The sequence below is a fragment of the Agelaius phoeniceus genome, chromosome 3 (genome assembly GCF_051311805.1).
Source record: "Agelaius phoeniceus isolate bAgePho1 chromosome 3, bAgePho1.hap1, whole genome shotgun sequence".
Taxonomy (NCBI): Eukaryota; Metazoa; Chordata; class Aves; order Passeriformes; family Icteridae; genus Agelaius; species Agelaius phoeniceus.
In genome coordinates, this window is record NC_135267.1 from 19,832,255 (window position 1) to 19,847,311 (window position 15,057).

General features: G+C 36.6%; 1 protein-coding gene across 19 annotated transcripts in view; it reads left to right on the forward strand.

The window, feature by feature from the left end:
- The first annotated feature begins 221 nt into the window (after positions 1-221).
- Positions 222-15,057, forward strand: part of RIMS1 (regulating synaptic membrane exocytosis 1) — a 164,702-nt gene continuing 149,866 nt past the window's right edge. For 17 of the 19 annotated variants that reach the window (XR_013181254.1, XM_077174821.1, XM_077174814.1 and 14 more), the window contains exon 1: positions 7,151-7,522. Coding sequence is in view for 18 of the 19 variants with exons in the window: in XM_077174821.1 (XP_077030936.1) it covers positions 7,294-7,522 (229 nt within the window). In the remaining variant the exon portion in view is untranslated. Of the gene's footprint in view, positions 271-4,089; positions 4,431-6,650; positions 7,523-15,057 lie in introns of those variants that run through there. The other 2 variants (XM_077174811.1, XM_077174812.1) reach the window with 2 other exon arrangements.

Below are 15,057 nucleotides of genomic sequence, written 5' to 3' on the forward strand. Positions count from 1 at the left end.
TGTGACTTTAGCCTCCCAGTGCATGTTTGGAAGCTTCCAAATTTGATTTTGAAAAAAAGCCTTTTTTCTGCATTCTGAAATGCAGGTTTGAAATATTTAATAATGTAGAATTGTTCTTATTTTTGTAACTGAAAATGCTCTTTCTGTGTGTATAGTGATATATATATATATTACTTACTATGGGCTCTTTCAAGTTGGAATTTCATGTTGTGTTAGTACAGGCATTCTGTTCCTCCTCATTGTGGATCACATTCAGCAGTACCTGTAAGAGTAAGTTTGAGGAATATTTTTTCTGTGAATGAAATACTCTGTATTCCACATGAAGGCAAGCATGGGATCCTTCTAGCATGTTTTCACGCAGCCTGTCAAGTTTCTACATGAATCTGTGTGGGAACTGCTGACCCACATGTGCTGAGTCCTGTGTGCCACTGGTCTTTTTTGTTATGTAGCAGTAAAGCCCAGAACCCTTTGCTATGCTGTGAAAATGCACCTTTTTCCAGAGCCATGCATATGAACCCTCTGAATGAAGAACCCCCTTGTACTGGTTCTCTTTAACAGCTTCACGTGTGAAATTGCATTGACATGTGCAAGGATGCAATAAACCAGAAACAAACCCAGAAACAAAAACCAGACTCTGGATGTCTTGAATGGCTTAGTGTACCACTTCATCAGAGCTCACTGTCCAGAGGAGAGTAAACAGAAACTATTTTTGAAGTGACAGGCCAGAGTAAAATTGTCTTACACTCTTCATTTTACTGATGCATCGCGTGGAGGTCCAGAAGCCACATTAGAGAACTGTAATCCTTCATCAGAGCATTTGTTTGGTTGCCTAACATCTGTGGATTGTTAAGATAAGTTATTACACAGACCTGCTTTAGTTTAGATTAGTTTGGACCACATCCCAGTGTATTCAATCAGGATATAATTCCTGCATGCTGCTGAATTGCTTGCTCCACATACTTCTCTAAAAATGTTTTTCAATATACAGTTTTGTCACTGAAACTCCTCTGTCACCTCAATTTTTGATTTTTTTTGTCTCTTAAAGAAGAACTTTTATTATTTTTCCTTTTGGACCGAATAGATCTCAAGGCGACTGTAGCATTTTTTAATTCCTGAAGAGATTCCTAAACAGGGGTGGTAGTATAGCTTCTATGTGAGTATAATGCAGATTTCCTATGTATGTAATCTGTGTTGATTGGTATGTATTGTGTCCAAGAGGCAGAGTTTAAAAATAGCTGTGAGAAAATGGGTTTGTATTTACTTGTCTAGTATTTCTTCTTTTAGTAGTCTGTATTTTTCTGAGTCTCTTTGTGCATTAGCTATTCTTATTTGATTGTATCTCATAATACTTTTTGCATAAAATGAATTACAGTATCAAGGGTGATTATGCAAATTAACAGTCTTTTCTTGAAGTTTATTACATAATTTATACATATTTAAAATTATTTTATACATTAAGTTGTAAAGGAAGTATGTGACTGGGCTTGCATATATACACACGTATGCAATTTAATTAGGATAATTTACTTAAGTATTCTTTATCCTTTAAACAAACTCTAGTTGATTAATTTTTTTATTAACACTTTTTTGAACCTTTCTTGGAAACTGATAAAATGCAAGTAATGACATTTTTTGTTACTGATTTTGGTTTATAGCATTGACATGGATTTCATACACAGACACATTTGCATGCACACTTTTGCTGTCTAATGAACTAACAGCTGTGGCAGATCATATAAAAGCATTTAAAAATGTGGCTTTTTTTCCTTTTAGCCTTTCTGTTTTGTTTTTTTTTGAATACCTATAATAAAAATCTGATAGACTAAAAGTCTATTCTGTTTAGACACATAGTCTAATAAACTGAACTGCTGGTTTTTGAGGTGTACTAGATGGAATAAATTAAACATTTTGGAATTGAGGGGTGTTTTTTTGAGATCTAGAATTTATCTTTGTCAAAGTTGCTGTTTCTCTTATCCTACTTAGTGTTATTTGTTTTCATCGTGATATATGTTTATGCCCCTTCTGGAATAAGTGTAGCTTTTGATTAAGGTTGGGTCTTTTTTAATTAAAGGATTAGTTGATACTTTATTATCCTTCTTAAACAGAAGAAATATAACAGTTACCTTTTGATAAAGGTACAATCCTGACAGAGGGTAAAGAGTTGGATGTCTTCTCTGTGTGGTTTGGTCAAACAGTGCAGGAATGTACTTGGAAGTTCTGATGTAGTTTTCAGACTACAAAGATAGTCTATTTAAATAAATGTTAATTATTTTAAATATGTGAAATGCTTAAACTGAACTGCTGGTTTTTGAGGTGTACTAGATGGAATAAATTAAACATTTTGGAATTGAGGGGTGTTTTTTTGAGATCTAGAATTTATCTTTGTCAAAGTTGCTGTTTCTCTTATCCTACTTAGTGTTATTTGTTTTCATCGTGATATATGTTTATGCCCCTTCTGGAATAAGTGTAGCTTTTGATTAAGGTTGGGTCTTTTTTAATTAAAGGATTAGTTGATACTTTATTATCCTTCTTAAACAGAAGAAATATAACAGTTACCTTTTGATAAAGGTACAATCCTGACAGAGGGTAAAGAGTTGGATGTCTTCTCTGTGTGGTTTGGTCAAACAGTGCAGGAATGTACTTGGAAGTTCTGATGTAGTTTTCAGACTACAAAGATAGTCTATTTAAATAAATGTTAATTATTTTAAATATGTGAAATGCTTAAAGTTTTCAACGTGCCTTGTAAGCCAGGCACTACCTCCACAGGCCAGAGAGTGGAAGAGCTCAGAAACAGAACTTTGTCCCGTTTAAGTTTCTTCCATTAAGTGTTTTTTTCCTCTTCTTTTTTATTTTGAGCACTGTACAATTTTGTGACTCTTGCATCTTTCCTGTGTTTACACAAAATAATTCAAGCATATTTTTCCTTCCAACTTTTGTCATTCTTCTTAGCCTCATTGCAATTTTACCCATTCCTATATACTTTCTATATTAAATTATTTTCTTTACCATTTTCCTTAATAATAATAAGCTTTGTTTCCTCTCATCTCTTTTTTATTTCTGACAAAAATCTCTCTCTTCTATATCCTTCATACATTATGCCTATTTTTTCTTCTTTCTGAAAACTGTTTTTTTTTTTGTCTTATTTTTTTCTTAAATTTTCACATACTTTAGTTTTGATTAACCATTTCTTTTTCTCTGGTGAGTTCCTCCTGTACATTAGACTGTCTCTGCAGTATACAGGCTGGAAACATAAAGTCTTGCTTTAATATGTGTGCTCCTGTATATCTGTGTGTAAGGAATTCAACCCCTCAATTTAAAAAAAAAAATCCTAGGCACCACAGTCTAGGCACGCAACTTAATTGTGATTTACAGGGACACATGTTTGAGGTATTATTTGCAGCTATCCCTCAAAGAGATAATGATAATGGTTTGCAAGTAGTACAGAATATGGTACTTCTGCATTATTTTCATTGATGTATTTAGTTTTCTGTTAGTAGATTTCTTAAGGTTTTACTTTACACCTCTAAGTAGTTACAGTAGGTGTAGCTAAAATCATTCATGGTACATAATGAATTTATTTGCAGGATAATGTGGAATTATTCAATGTGAGAACATTAATTCACAAGAAAATGCCATGTCAATTTTCTGTGACCACAGAAGTTGGGACTTAGCTGGGCAGGGCACTGCCCCCTGAGGTACAAGTCCTGTTTGCAGTCTGGTGGGCTTGTCTGTCCTGACAGTGATCCACACCAGTGGAAAAAACCCAAGCCACTCCCTGCTGCATCAACTCCCCCAACAAGCACAGCTCATGTGGTCGGTGTGTGTTCAGAGGAGAACTAGGGCTGGGCTGAGGGAGGATTGCCACAGGTAGGACTGATGTATATTGACAAGACATTTTGGAGAAGCTCGCATAGCATGTGCCTGTAGGATGCTTGGCTCTAGCCAGTGAGAAGCATGTTCTGGGTCCTGTCATGAGCACCGGCCTCAGTGGCTCAGAGAGCCAGAGGCCGGACCTGCTCGGCGGTAGTGAGCATGCATTCCGGGCTCTGGGAGGCAGCTGCACTGACTCTTCTTGTTGTCTTCAACTAGGTTATGTGGGTATGCAATTTATGTCGAAAGCAACAAGAAATCCTAACGAAGTCCGGAGCGTGGTTTTTTGGAAGCGGGCCGCAGCCGTCGCCCAGCCAGGACGGAACGCTGAGTGACACGGCCACGGGTGCAAGCTCGGACGCACCGAGAGAAAAGAAAGCGAGGCTTCAGGAGCGATCGAGGTCACAGACTCCCCTGAGCACAGCAGCTGCCTCATCACAGGAAATCTCCTCTTCCAGTGTGCAGCCTGACCGTAGGAAAGGAGCAGAAGTGTCGCAGCCGGCTATGGGCCCGGACCAAAAGCAAGCTTCAAGGTCTAGGAGTGAACCTCCAAAAGAGAGGTAATGCTTTCTGTCTAGATAGAGCCTACAATGCTACATGCTAGTTCAGTTGGGCCTTCTGTATGTTTGCTGCTGTGTAAAAACAAAGATTAAATTTATTTACTCACCAGGGAAGGATAAATTTTTGCTAGCAAATACATTGTCTATTTTGGTCTATGAAACATAAAATGAGGAAAAAAAAATATTTTATGGATATTCCCATATACTTCAATGCCTTTTGATGTATACTTTGAATACAGAATTGTAGGTTACTTTTAAATTTTAAATTTGACTGGTATTTTAAACTTATTAAGAAAAGAACTTGAATTTTTAAAGCAACATTCTCCTGAAAAATCCACACCTAAGCAATCAGAAAACACCCTGTGGAATTCTTTCAGATAAACGTATATTTTATCTCTTCATCAGTGGTATGAGATATCATTGATATTATTTCCAATTTTATTGTTAGAAATAATACAGATAAAAGACCTCATTTACATGTGTGAAGTTAACATTCATGTACAACAGCAATAGTACCATCTTGAATGCAGAGCAAGTTTTTTTGCAAGGATAAAGCAACCAGAAGCAAAGTATTTTAAATGAGTTAAAGAGGGAATTCCTGAGCTGCATTCTGGGTGATGAGGAGTAGCAAGTCAGGAGAGGCTGATGCAATGAAGTAGTTGCTGTTCCTTTGGCTGCCTGGCAGATGGCAGAGCAGTTGAGGAGGGAGCCTGTGACACCAGAACAGGAGTCTGCCATAGAAGATTCTTCAGATTCTGGCCAAAATGGTTGATGATTTTTTTCCCTCTAGCTATTGGAGCTGAAAACAGATGATGAGCAGTGGCTAGTAATTTACTGTGTGGGTGAGATCTATCTGGGTTTAACTGTATCAAATTCAGGTTAGTGTTACATATATGTATTGTGTAAGTGATGCCCTTCCATAATTCTGTTGACTTTTGTCCCTCAACACAGGGAAGACCCCCAGAGCAGCTGTAACTTTTAGGGCAGGAAAACATTTTAGATTTCTGCTTTGCTGCCCAAACCTGAGATATCAGTTCATATCAGTTATAAAAAAGTTAGTGTTATATCAGTTACAAAAAAGTTAGTGTTCTTTACTTGTCACTGAGAGTTTCAAATGAATTCCAAGCACGCTGATTAAAGATTATCTGTAGTAAGATCAGGTCCCATTAATTGCCAAAAACTCTGGAGAAACAAGAGATGAGGGAAAAAAAAAAGAGAAGGGAGCTTAATGGGGATGATGTCCAACTTTGTTCTTTGTGAGGGTCTTTGATATGTAATCCAAAGATGTGTCAGTTGTGGAAGGAAAGATTAAGTGCCACAAAACGAAGTCCTAGTAACTTTGTACCAGTGTGCATTCTTCTCAAATAGACTATAGGTGTGTTCCTCCTTCTTCAAAATCAATGGATTCATATGTGAACTGCTCTATGAAAGGGCAGTTGGATTGATGAGAGAAGTAAAAATATCCACCATAAGGGAATTTTGTGATTATTTGGCTTGCTTATTGGCTTGCAGAATATGAAAGAGAAAAAAAACATCGTGCAGCTTCATTATTTATTGTTTTGTACTTATGTCTGCATAGAGAAATAAACTTCTCATCCTCTTTTATTACTGGAGAAAGGAATACCATTCAAGGAATCAATCTGCTTTCCTTTACATGCTTATGAAACAGGCACTTCTTTTTAGAGTTTCAAAGATAAATCAAACTAGTTTAAATATTTCTGGATATATTATCTTTTGCATTTTTCTATAACTATATTACTTCTTTCTCTAATGTTATTGTGGTAGATACTCCATTTGGTGGTATTTACATCTATGCTGTCAGGGCACTTGAAGTGAATTGTGTGGTTAGTCTGTAACTTCCATGACTGCTTCCAGAAAAATGGAGAACATACTCCAGTACCCTGTAGTAATGCTGCAGTTAATACAAAGACAACTCTAGATCTTCTTCCTTACATGGGTAAACTATCCATGTCGATATTAGTTTTTGATTTTACTCATTAATTGGACCATTCATAATTTATGTTTTTGTGGACTCTGGAAGTTGTTTGCTATTGGAAAATAAAATTAAGATGGAAGGATTAATAGATTTAATTTGTGTTAATGGATTCAGTATTTTCTATTTTGCCATAGCTTATCTTGGTTTTGAATTTGTTTTCCATAACGATATGCAAGTATTTCTATTTTCCATTCAGTTCTTCATATTACTCCTTTTCATTGTAGGAAGAAGGCAGTATTGGTTTCTGACCAGAATGGCAAAGGTGTAAAGAGTGAGCGTAAGCGTGTGCCAAAATCCTCACTTCAAAAAGAAGGACCAGCAGATGACAGGGAGCGTAAAGAGCGGCATGAAGGTAGAAGGCTGGAGAAAGGCAAGTCACAGGATTACCCAGACTTGCCAGAGAAACTTGAGGAAGGCAAAGTGCCTGACGATGAAAAACAAAGGAAGGAAGATGAATATCATACCCGTTACAAGAGTGACCCCAATCTGGCGAGATACCCTGTAAAACCACACCCCGAGGAGCAGCAGATGCGCATGCACGCCAAAGTTTCTAAAGCACGACACGAGAGAAGACACAGTGATGTAGCTTTGCCACACACAGAAATGGAGGAAGCGGAGGTACCTGAGAATAAATTAGGAAAACGCTCACAATTACAGGGAACTCAGGACAGAAAATCTCTTGTGGAAACTCAGAGGTCGTACTCTATAGACAGAACAGGTGATGTAAGAATTTCTGTTTCTAAACAATTAACTAATCATAGCCCACCAACTCCCAGGCATAGTCCAGTTCCTATAGAACACGTAGAATACAAGAACCACGATTCCTTTATAAAACAGAGCCGCCTTGATCCTAGCTCTGCTATTCTCATGCGAAAAGCAAAGCGGGAGAAAATGGAGACCATGCTAAGGAATGATTCCCTTAGCTCTGACCAGTCGGAATCAGTGCGGCCATCCCCTCCAAAGCCTCATAGAGCAAAAAGAGGCGGAAAGAAAAGGCAGATGTCAGTTAGTAGCTCAGAGGAAGAAGGGGCATCAACACCAGAATATACTAGCTGTGAAGATGTGGAGATAGAAAGTGAAAGTGTCAGTGAAAAAGGTAAGGACTTTTCTGTATATTATGCACATGGCCATGATTTGGGGTAAAAAAAAAATCTGTATTTTTCTCTCTCTTTTCCTCTTTTTAATCATACACTTTTTCCCCTTGCCTTTCTTTTTTTTGCCAACTGAGAAGTGTCTTATACCTGATTACATGTGCTTTACAATGTTTCCTTTTGCATTCTTAGATGAGGTGATTACAGGTAGCGTCAGCTGATGAGTTTCCTTTTCATTCTCTTCCCTCTTTCACCTGGAAGTGACAGAATTCAAGGGTTCTAGTCTACTCTCTTGATGATATCTGTATTCTTTTGGTCATTACTTCTTTCTTTTGTCTGTACATAGAACAGACAAAATGGATGGATTGAAATTAAAAGTGAGTTCTGTAACAATCAGAGGAGACCATTATAAAGCATCATAAGATATGCAAAATTTTACTACATTTAATAAAATATCAAAAATCTGCCAGAGTTCATTGTTACTAAGGACAAGTAGATATGGGGCAAAGGGAGTGTTATGTAGAAAAAAAAAGAGAATTGACAAAGTTGTTGTCTAGATGAATTTTCTCTTGAGCTAAGAAGTATGTTTAAAGTCTGTTATTTCAGTTTGTCTTCATCTGTTGATGGTAACACTCAGCAGCAAGGAGTAACTTGTAGTACACTATGTGCTTTTAAACAAAGCCTTTCTTCTGGCTGAAGAAGTTAATCAAATTTAGAAATCCTGAACAGATAAAATAAGCATTGTCAGAAAAGACTGTAGCAGAATTTAGCAACAGTGTTATAATCCTGCTTTGTCTTTGGCTGACAGTACAGTGAGCTGAAAGCTTTCTATGTCTTTGGTTTTTAGCTCCTTAGTTTAACTATCTGTGTTTGTACCTTGAAAGTTTCTTGCTGGTTTTCATACTGAAAATTCCAAAGACTTGTCTGCATTGCCTTTTAGTTCCTGGCACTGTTTCCTGACATGTCTGTGATTCATATACGCTAATCCGTCTGTCTGTCTTTATCTGATGTTGTGGTCTCCTAGCATCACCTAAAGCTCTAGGAATACATAGCAAAGATAGCAGATTTCTCTCCTATCCCATCTGGATAACTGTTTGTTTTAACTTTCTAAGCATGAGCTTTTCCATTCAGAATATGGAAACTTGCTTTTCTGCTCATTTTTAAGACGGAATGGTGATCATACTCTGAAACTTAATTCCAGATTCCACTCAAACATAAGAAAATTCTCACTTATTTGACTGACTTTTGTCAAATACTGGAATGTATCGCACAGAGATTTGTACAGTCTCCATCCTTGGACATGCTCAAAACCCAAATGGAGAAGGCCCTGAGCAATCTGCTCTGCTGACACAACTTTTGAGGAAGGGTATTTGAACTAGAGGTCCCTTCCAGTCTCAACTATTCTGTCTTTCTAAGACAACACATCTCTTTTCCTTATTTTGTGGCCATGTTTTAAGCTGACATTTGGATTTGTGTAATTTTCCCTGACTCCATCTGTTGGAAGTAGAAGTCAGTAATACAGCATTTCTTTTCCATCTTTCATTATGTTTATCAGTTTGAGGTTGCTTATGAAGTGGACGGAATTTCCCATAATCAGTGTAGGTTCATATAAACTGAAAGGTTGTTGTTCTGCAAGTCAAGTCCAGGCTGAAAGTTACTATACTGATATAATATTGATATAGTTGGTGTTACAATAGTCTTTCATAAGTAAAATCTTTCAGTAACTGCTTTCAGGCTCATGACACTGATCTCAGCTTTTGACCAATTTCCCTGTGTACTGTTAAAACAAAGGCTTAAATTTTTTTTTTCCCTTAAGTGGTATGAATTCCAGAGAATTTCAAATGTTGCTAAAGGTTTATGTTCTCAGTGACTGAATCAAGCTCTTGGTTATCTCCTAGACACATGTTCAGGGTCCCCCTTTACAGAGTGGAGACCTTGGTTAGTATGATATCAGAGTGCTACCTCAGTGTATTTGGATAAAAGTTATTGATAGGAGTATGTTAGGGACCTGCCCGACCACTGACCTCCACATACATGATTTACATTGTTGAGCATTCCTTGGGACTTTGTATCTAATTGCCAACAGAAATATGTGTGTGTATGTGTGGAGGGGTATTCAATGCATTAATTACAGAGGTATATTTATTAATTTAATACTTATGATTTTGACATTATTTTTTTGCCTGATTTTTTATATGACTTTTCCTTAACAAGGATTGTAAATGGAAAGCCTTTGAAGATAGGGGTGTATAGCCCATAAAAGAAGAGATAGGATATGTGAATAGAAATGAGAAAGCAGAAACATTTTTTGATCATAAAGTATCCAATTATTTTTCCAGTTACCTTTTCACCAGTACTTGAAATACTCCGGAGTATTTCATAAAAATAGATGGAAAGGCACGAGATTTTATTACCTAAGAAAATATTTTAGAAATTCCCCAGTACTCTAAAAAAAAATATGCTGCAGTAAAAGGATTTAGTTTTAAAGACATATATATATATGTAAATAATTTTAAAATGCTGCTATTATAACCCTGATCATAATCCCATTCTTTGCAATTTAACAGCATTGTTACAAACCAAATTTCACCAGAATTTCTTCAGTTCTTTGCTTGTAACTTGGGAGAAATACTGCACAGGTTCAAAGTTATAGTGCTTTACTTTATAAGCCCAGGAGGGTCTGGAATCCATCCTGTCTTATCTAAATGTCAGCTCAGTCAGAAACCTGGTGCCAAAGTAATATAGATGAAGCTAGAAACTTTGAATGGCCCTATAAAAAACCCCCAAGATCTTAAAAGTAATGTTTGCATTTGGTGAGTGCCAATATGAAATGATCTGCACATAAGTAATAAAGATGTACTATTTTCAGTTCTATGTTGAACAAATAAAATAGAAGTTTCTGTGAGAAACAGCTTACAGAGATGTTTAGAGGCAAATGATGCCCCAGAGAAAGACACAATGCAGGTAGGATGGATAAGACTGTATTGAAAATCGATAGCCAAAAATGTCATATAAAGCAGATACTGTGCAAGATATTTTTTAACATTTGCATTTCCTAGAAACAGGTTAGTATTGCATTACCCTATCTTCTGAGCCCAAAATGCCTTCAGAAAAGCAACCTAATCTAGCTAGTGCATCCCTTGCTATTTGCTTTTATAATTTAATATGTATTTCTTCAAAATTATTCAAAAATCATGAACAAGCACTAGGAGATTTCTTTCCAAAGAGTAAATGTATTTTGAAATCCACTGGGATTTTACTTCTTTGGTGGAGGATCCAAAGAATTGTGTCAAATTGTTTCCATGTTGGAGTAAATCTAGAGAAAGAGCTCTTTATAGTGTCAAAAAAAAAAAATGAGTGTCATCTCAAATTCTTATTAAATTATCTACACCCTTTACAGGAAACTACAGAATGCTGATAATAATTTTCATTCTATTTTTAATAGAGGCTGTAGAACTCCTTTTTCTGAAATCTCTAATAGTTGAACAATAGGTGGACTGCATTTCAAGTTAAGTCCTGGCAAGGTGAAAGGAATCCTTTAGAAGGCATAAATTGCATTCATACTTCTTCAAAGACAAGCTAGAATGACATAAACCAGACTATTAAAACTTAAATCCAGACCTCACTTTAAAAGTAACAGTTTCTGTCTACTGCTATCCAGCAAAGAATGCAAATTTTATTTGGCATAAGTTCGAGCAAACGTATTTTCTTTGAAGTTGAAAAATAAGAATTTGTGTAAAAATAGTAGATTTGTGTCCAGATGAAGTTGTATAAAAGTTATTATATCCATTGATGGATACAAGAGATAGTTCAGAACTTGTCATGCAACCTTTGAAAATGGAAGATAAGGTATTGTTGGAAGTTGGAGCAATGTGGAGGAGGTACTGCTCCAGTACTTTTATGTAAATAAATGAGCTAATGATTTTACATTTTGAATACTTATTGTTCATATTTGCCTACATGTGTATTTTGTTCACCCACTTTAGGCTTGAAATTACAACTAATACTCACAAATTGGTAGTAAAATGTTGAAAACCTAAGTAAAAATCACTCTGTATACTTGCTACTGGATTTATTTGGGAGTGAGGAGAGCATGATAGAATTGGTGCCTTCCTTGAAAAACAAACTCCTGAAATGGCTTTCTGCTTTCTTTCAGAGAAGACATGATGGTTTCATTCATAATGCCTTTCTCACGGTACTGTGAGAAACAGGGTGACCCAATTTAATTTAATTTCATTCTGATGACATTGATTTCTGGTTAGAAAATGTAATGGGCAGGGATCTTGCTATTTTCTTGGTTTATTCCCAGGTGTGAGGCAGAGGGTTGTGAGCAGGAGGAGAGGATGTGGAGGTCAGGAGCAGAAAGGGATGCTGTGGTTTGCTGACAAATAAGTCAGTGCTGGCTCAGCTCCAGGAGAAAAGGATCTGGCCCCTTCCTCCATCCTTTTCTGGTGTTTGGAGGGTCCCTTTGGGTACCTGTGCTTCGGGGTGCTCCCAGGAGAAGGAGGGAATGAATTATATCCTTGCCCCATGGATTTGTTGCAAGCTCTGTAAGCATTGTTGACATGGAAGGTGGCTTAGGAGTTAGGAGGAACCACACACGTGCAGTAGGGCCTATAAAGGAACCAAAAGGAAACATCAGGAAAGGGCTGTAGAGAAGAAAAGGCTGATTGGAAATGTTCTTAGTTAAACTTTTTGACTGAGGTAGTTTCAGTCTGGAGTGTAGGCAAGTCAAATTGTACTGTAACATCTGCTAGCATGTTTAAACATCTGTTTGGAGAGTTCAGCATGGAGTTTTAAAACTGGAGCAGAATTTGTTTAAAAGTGTGGCTGAGATTTAACTTAGTGTAAAATAAAATGTCCTAGGAAGATTGCTGGTTTTTAAACATTAGTTCAAATTTATCTTTTAGTCCTTGTGCAGTAATTTATACCTACATCTGATTCAGATTTTAATGGAAATATAATTTAAAATGACTCTTGTTTCAGAGTTTTGTTCATTGCTAACATTATTTAATGCTATCAGTATTCAGTGCTTTTGAGCTGTGGAAATTATTTACAGTGCTTGTGGAGCTGTAAATAAGTGCTATATGAAATTACTTAAAGTACATGCATATACAAGTGAGACGAGCTGAACATGAGTGGGGAAAAAAGTTAAATTGTTTCCAAGATATCCTGCATTTCAGAGAAATATGTAACTATATACATGAGGATGTAATGGAAGATATGTGGCTGAATCTTCCTCTAAAATCCTAATACAGCACTTTTTCTAGTTTACCTTAAGAAGGTTGTGAGCATGCTGGAGGAAGTTCAGAGGAAAGTATCACCAAGGTCTATAAAACATGACAAATCAGGAAAGGTGGGATGGATTGTGGTTGAATAGTTTAGGAAAGAAGTGGGGGTGAAAAAAGAAAGCAGAAAGAAGTAGCTAGAGGGTGAGAGAGGTTGAGTCAGTGCTCCTCTCTTCCCCCAGAAGGCCACATTACTGCTAGGAAGGTTGAAGCTTGCTGCCAGAAACCATGTTAACCCTGAGGGCAGATAAGCCAAGTTAAGAAAAAACTGTAATCAAAATTTCTTACTCAGTTGAAATGGAGGATTCCTGAAAAGAAAAATATTTTCTTCAGAGCCTGCACTGAGATTGCTCTATGTTAGCAATAGTGCTGCTGTTCCTGTGGCAGGATCTGAGCTAAGCTGGGAACATCTGGGGCTAAATTTACAGTACCCCTTATCTGTACCTTGTTCTTTTTTTGTCAGCCTGTGACCTGTTTCCAGTAAAAAATTCCATAATAATCTGATTTTGGAAAAGGAAAAAAGAAATGCACCTTTTGATTTATCAAGATGATGTCACAAACCATGAAGTCTAGATTTCTTTTGTATCTATCTCAGTTGGCAAGACCTTGTATTTTATTACCATTAATATGGCCTGTCTTCTGGGCTGCTTGATTTTTCACAAGTTCATGATTTTATTAGTTGTTTGTTCTTTGTTGCTTACTTTTCTTCTGCACATCTAATTCATGAAAAAACTACAAATTTGTCCTGATAGGAATTTTTCCAGTAGTAAGATGATTATTTTCATTACAGGAGGGCAGATACTAGAGCATGGTTGGATTGGAGTCTTATATTCAAAATCACTTTATGTTTGACATCAGGGTGCCTTTACTTTCAGGAGCTGTGAGAGTGTTTGAACTTGTAGAGAAACCCAGGGGCTCTATGGGCTTCTCCATGAAAGATTAGTTCTCAAGAACATTCAGCAGTCAGTTTTTTCCATACAGAGGCCATTGCAGGTAGCAAGCATGAGAATAGGAGCATGAGCTCTGGGTCATGGAGCACTTTTTAAGGGTCGAAGAGGGAGATGAAAAAGCCTTTGCCAAGCTTGCCCTAATTTTAGCTGCTGAGCAGTACTTTTCAAAGTACTGCTATGAAGTTAACTGGACTTAAAACTCAGTAACTTGATACATGGCATGGTGTTATAGCCAGAGGTAGATTCTTTCCTACACTTCTGCCATTCAGTATTTTTTATATGCCTTTATTTTTGTATACCATAAAAGTTATGTAAACTCAGTGTTTACTGTTACTCTTTTGATCTGAGAACTTAGAGAAAAAGATGAAATGTGAAAGATGAACCAAACTGTAGAACTGAGTGGTCTGTGCAATGTATTGAAGGATGAGTTGTGGTCTTGGAACTGAAATCCAAACCTTTGCATTTTTCCACTTGAATGGGAAATCTGTCCCACTTTGGGTGCAAAATGAAAGCCTATGAAAGAAAAAGGTTAATTAATTACTGGCTTCTAGAATAACATGTGCACTGTTATTGGTTTTAATTTTGGTTAATTATAGAGTAAACTAGGAACAAACAAGCATCTGATTCTGTTATTTTCTGAAGATGTTCATTCTGTGTCCTTTTCTTAGTGTATTCATTTTCATCATCCTATTGAATTCAAACATAGGGTTATACTGTGAGGTACTGAGTATTATTGGTTAGTACTTTGTGGTAATATTTTTCTGATGCCTTTCTATATATTTTTTAGTGTACAATAACACACTTCATTACTGTAATACACAGGAACCATTCCAGTTTCTTTAAGCATTTCTTTGAATAGATAGACTGGTCTATATGCGTTTTCTAAAATCAGTATACTGATAAACAGCTCTAGGAAAAACAGAAAGAAGGTTAATAATTATGAGATGCCTGTGTTTCCTTTGAATAAATATGCATGGTTTCATCCTGTTCTTGTCCATTTTGAATGTCCCTCTGAAAACTGTTTTCCCGTATTTGCTCGTGTGTTTTTGTATTCTTCTGATGATTTCTTTGTTCCTTCTTTCTCCTGTACAACATGTGAGCTTCATAATCAGAGACTCCCGATCTATTTTTGTAATCTCTTATGCTGATTCTTATCTCCATTTCTCCCGTGATGCCAAGCACAACATGTGCTATGGTTTCAAATATTCCCATCCCACTGGTGATATTTTCTGACTAGCAAATGAAAGGGCCATTCTTTGACTTTTTTGGCCCAGTAGTGAATTGTGGTGCATTCTCAAGCTC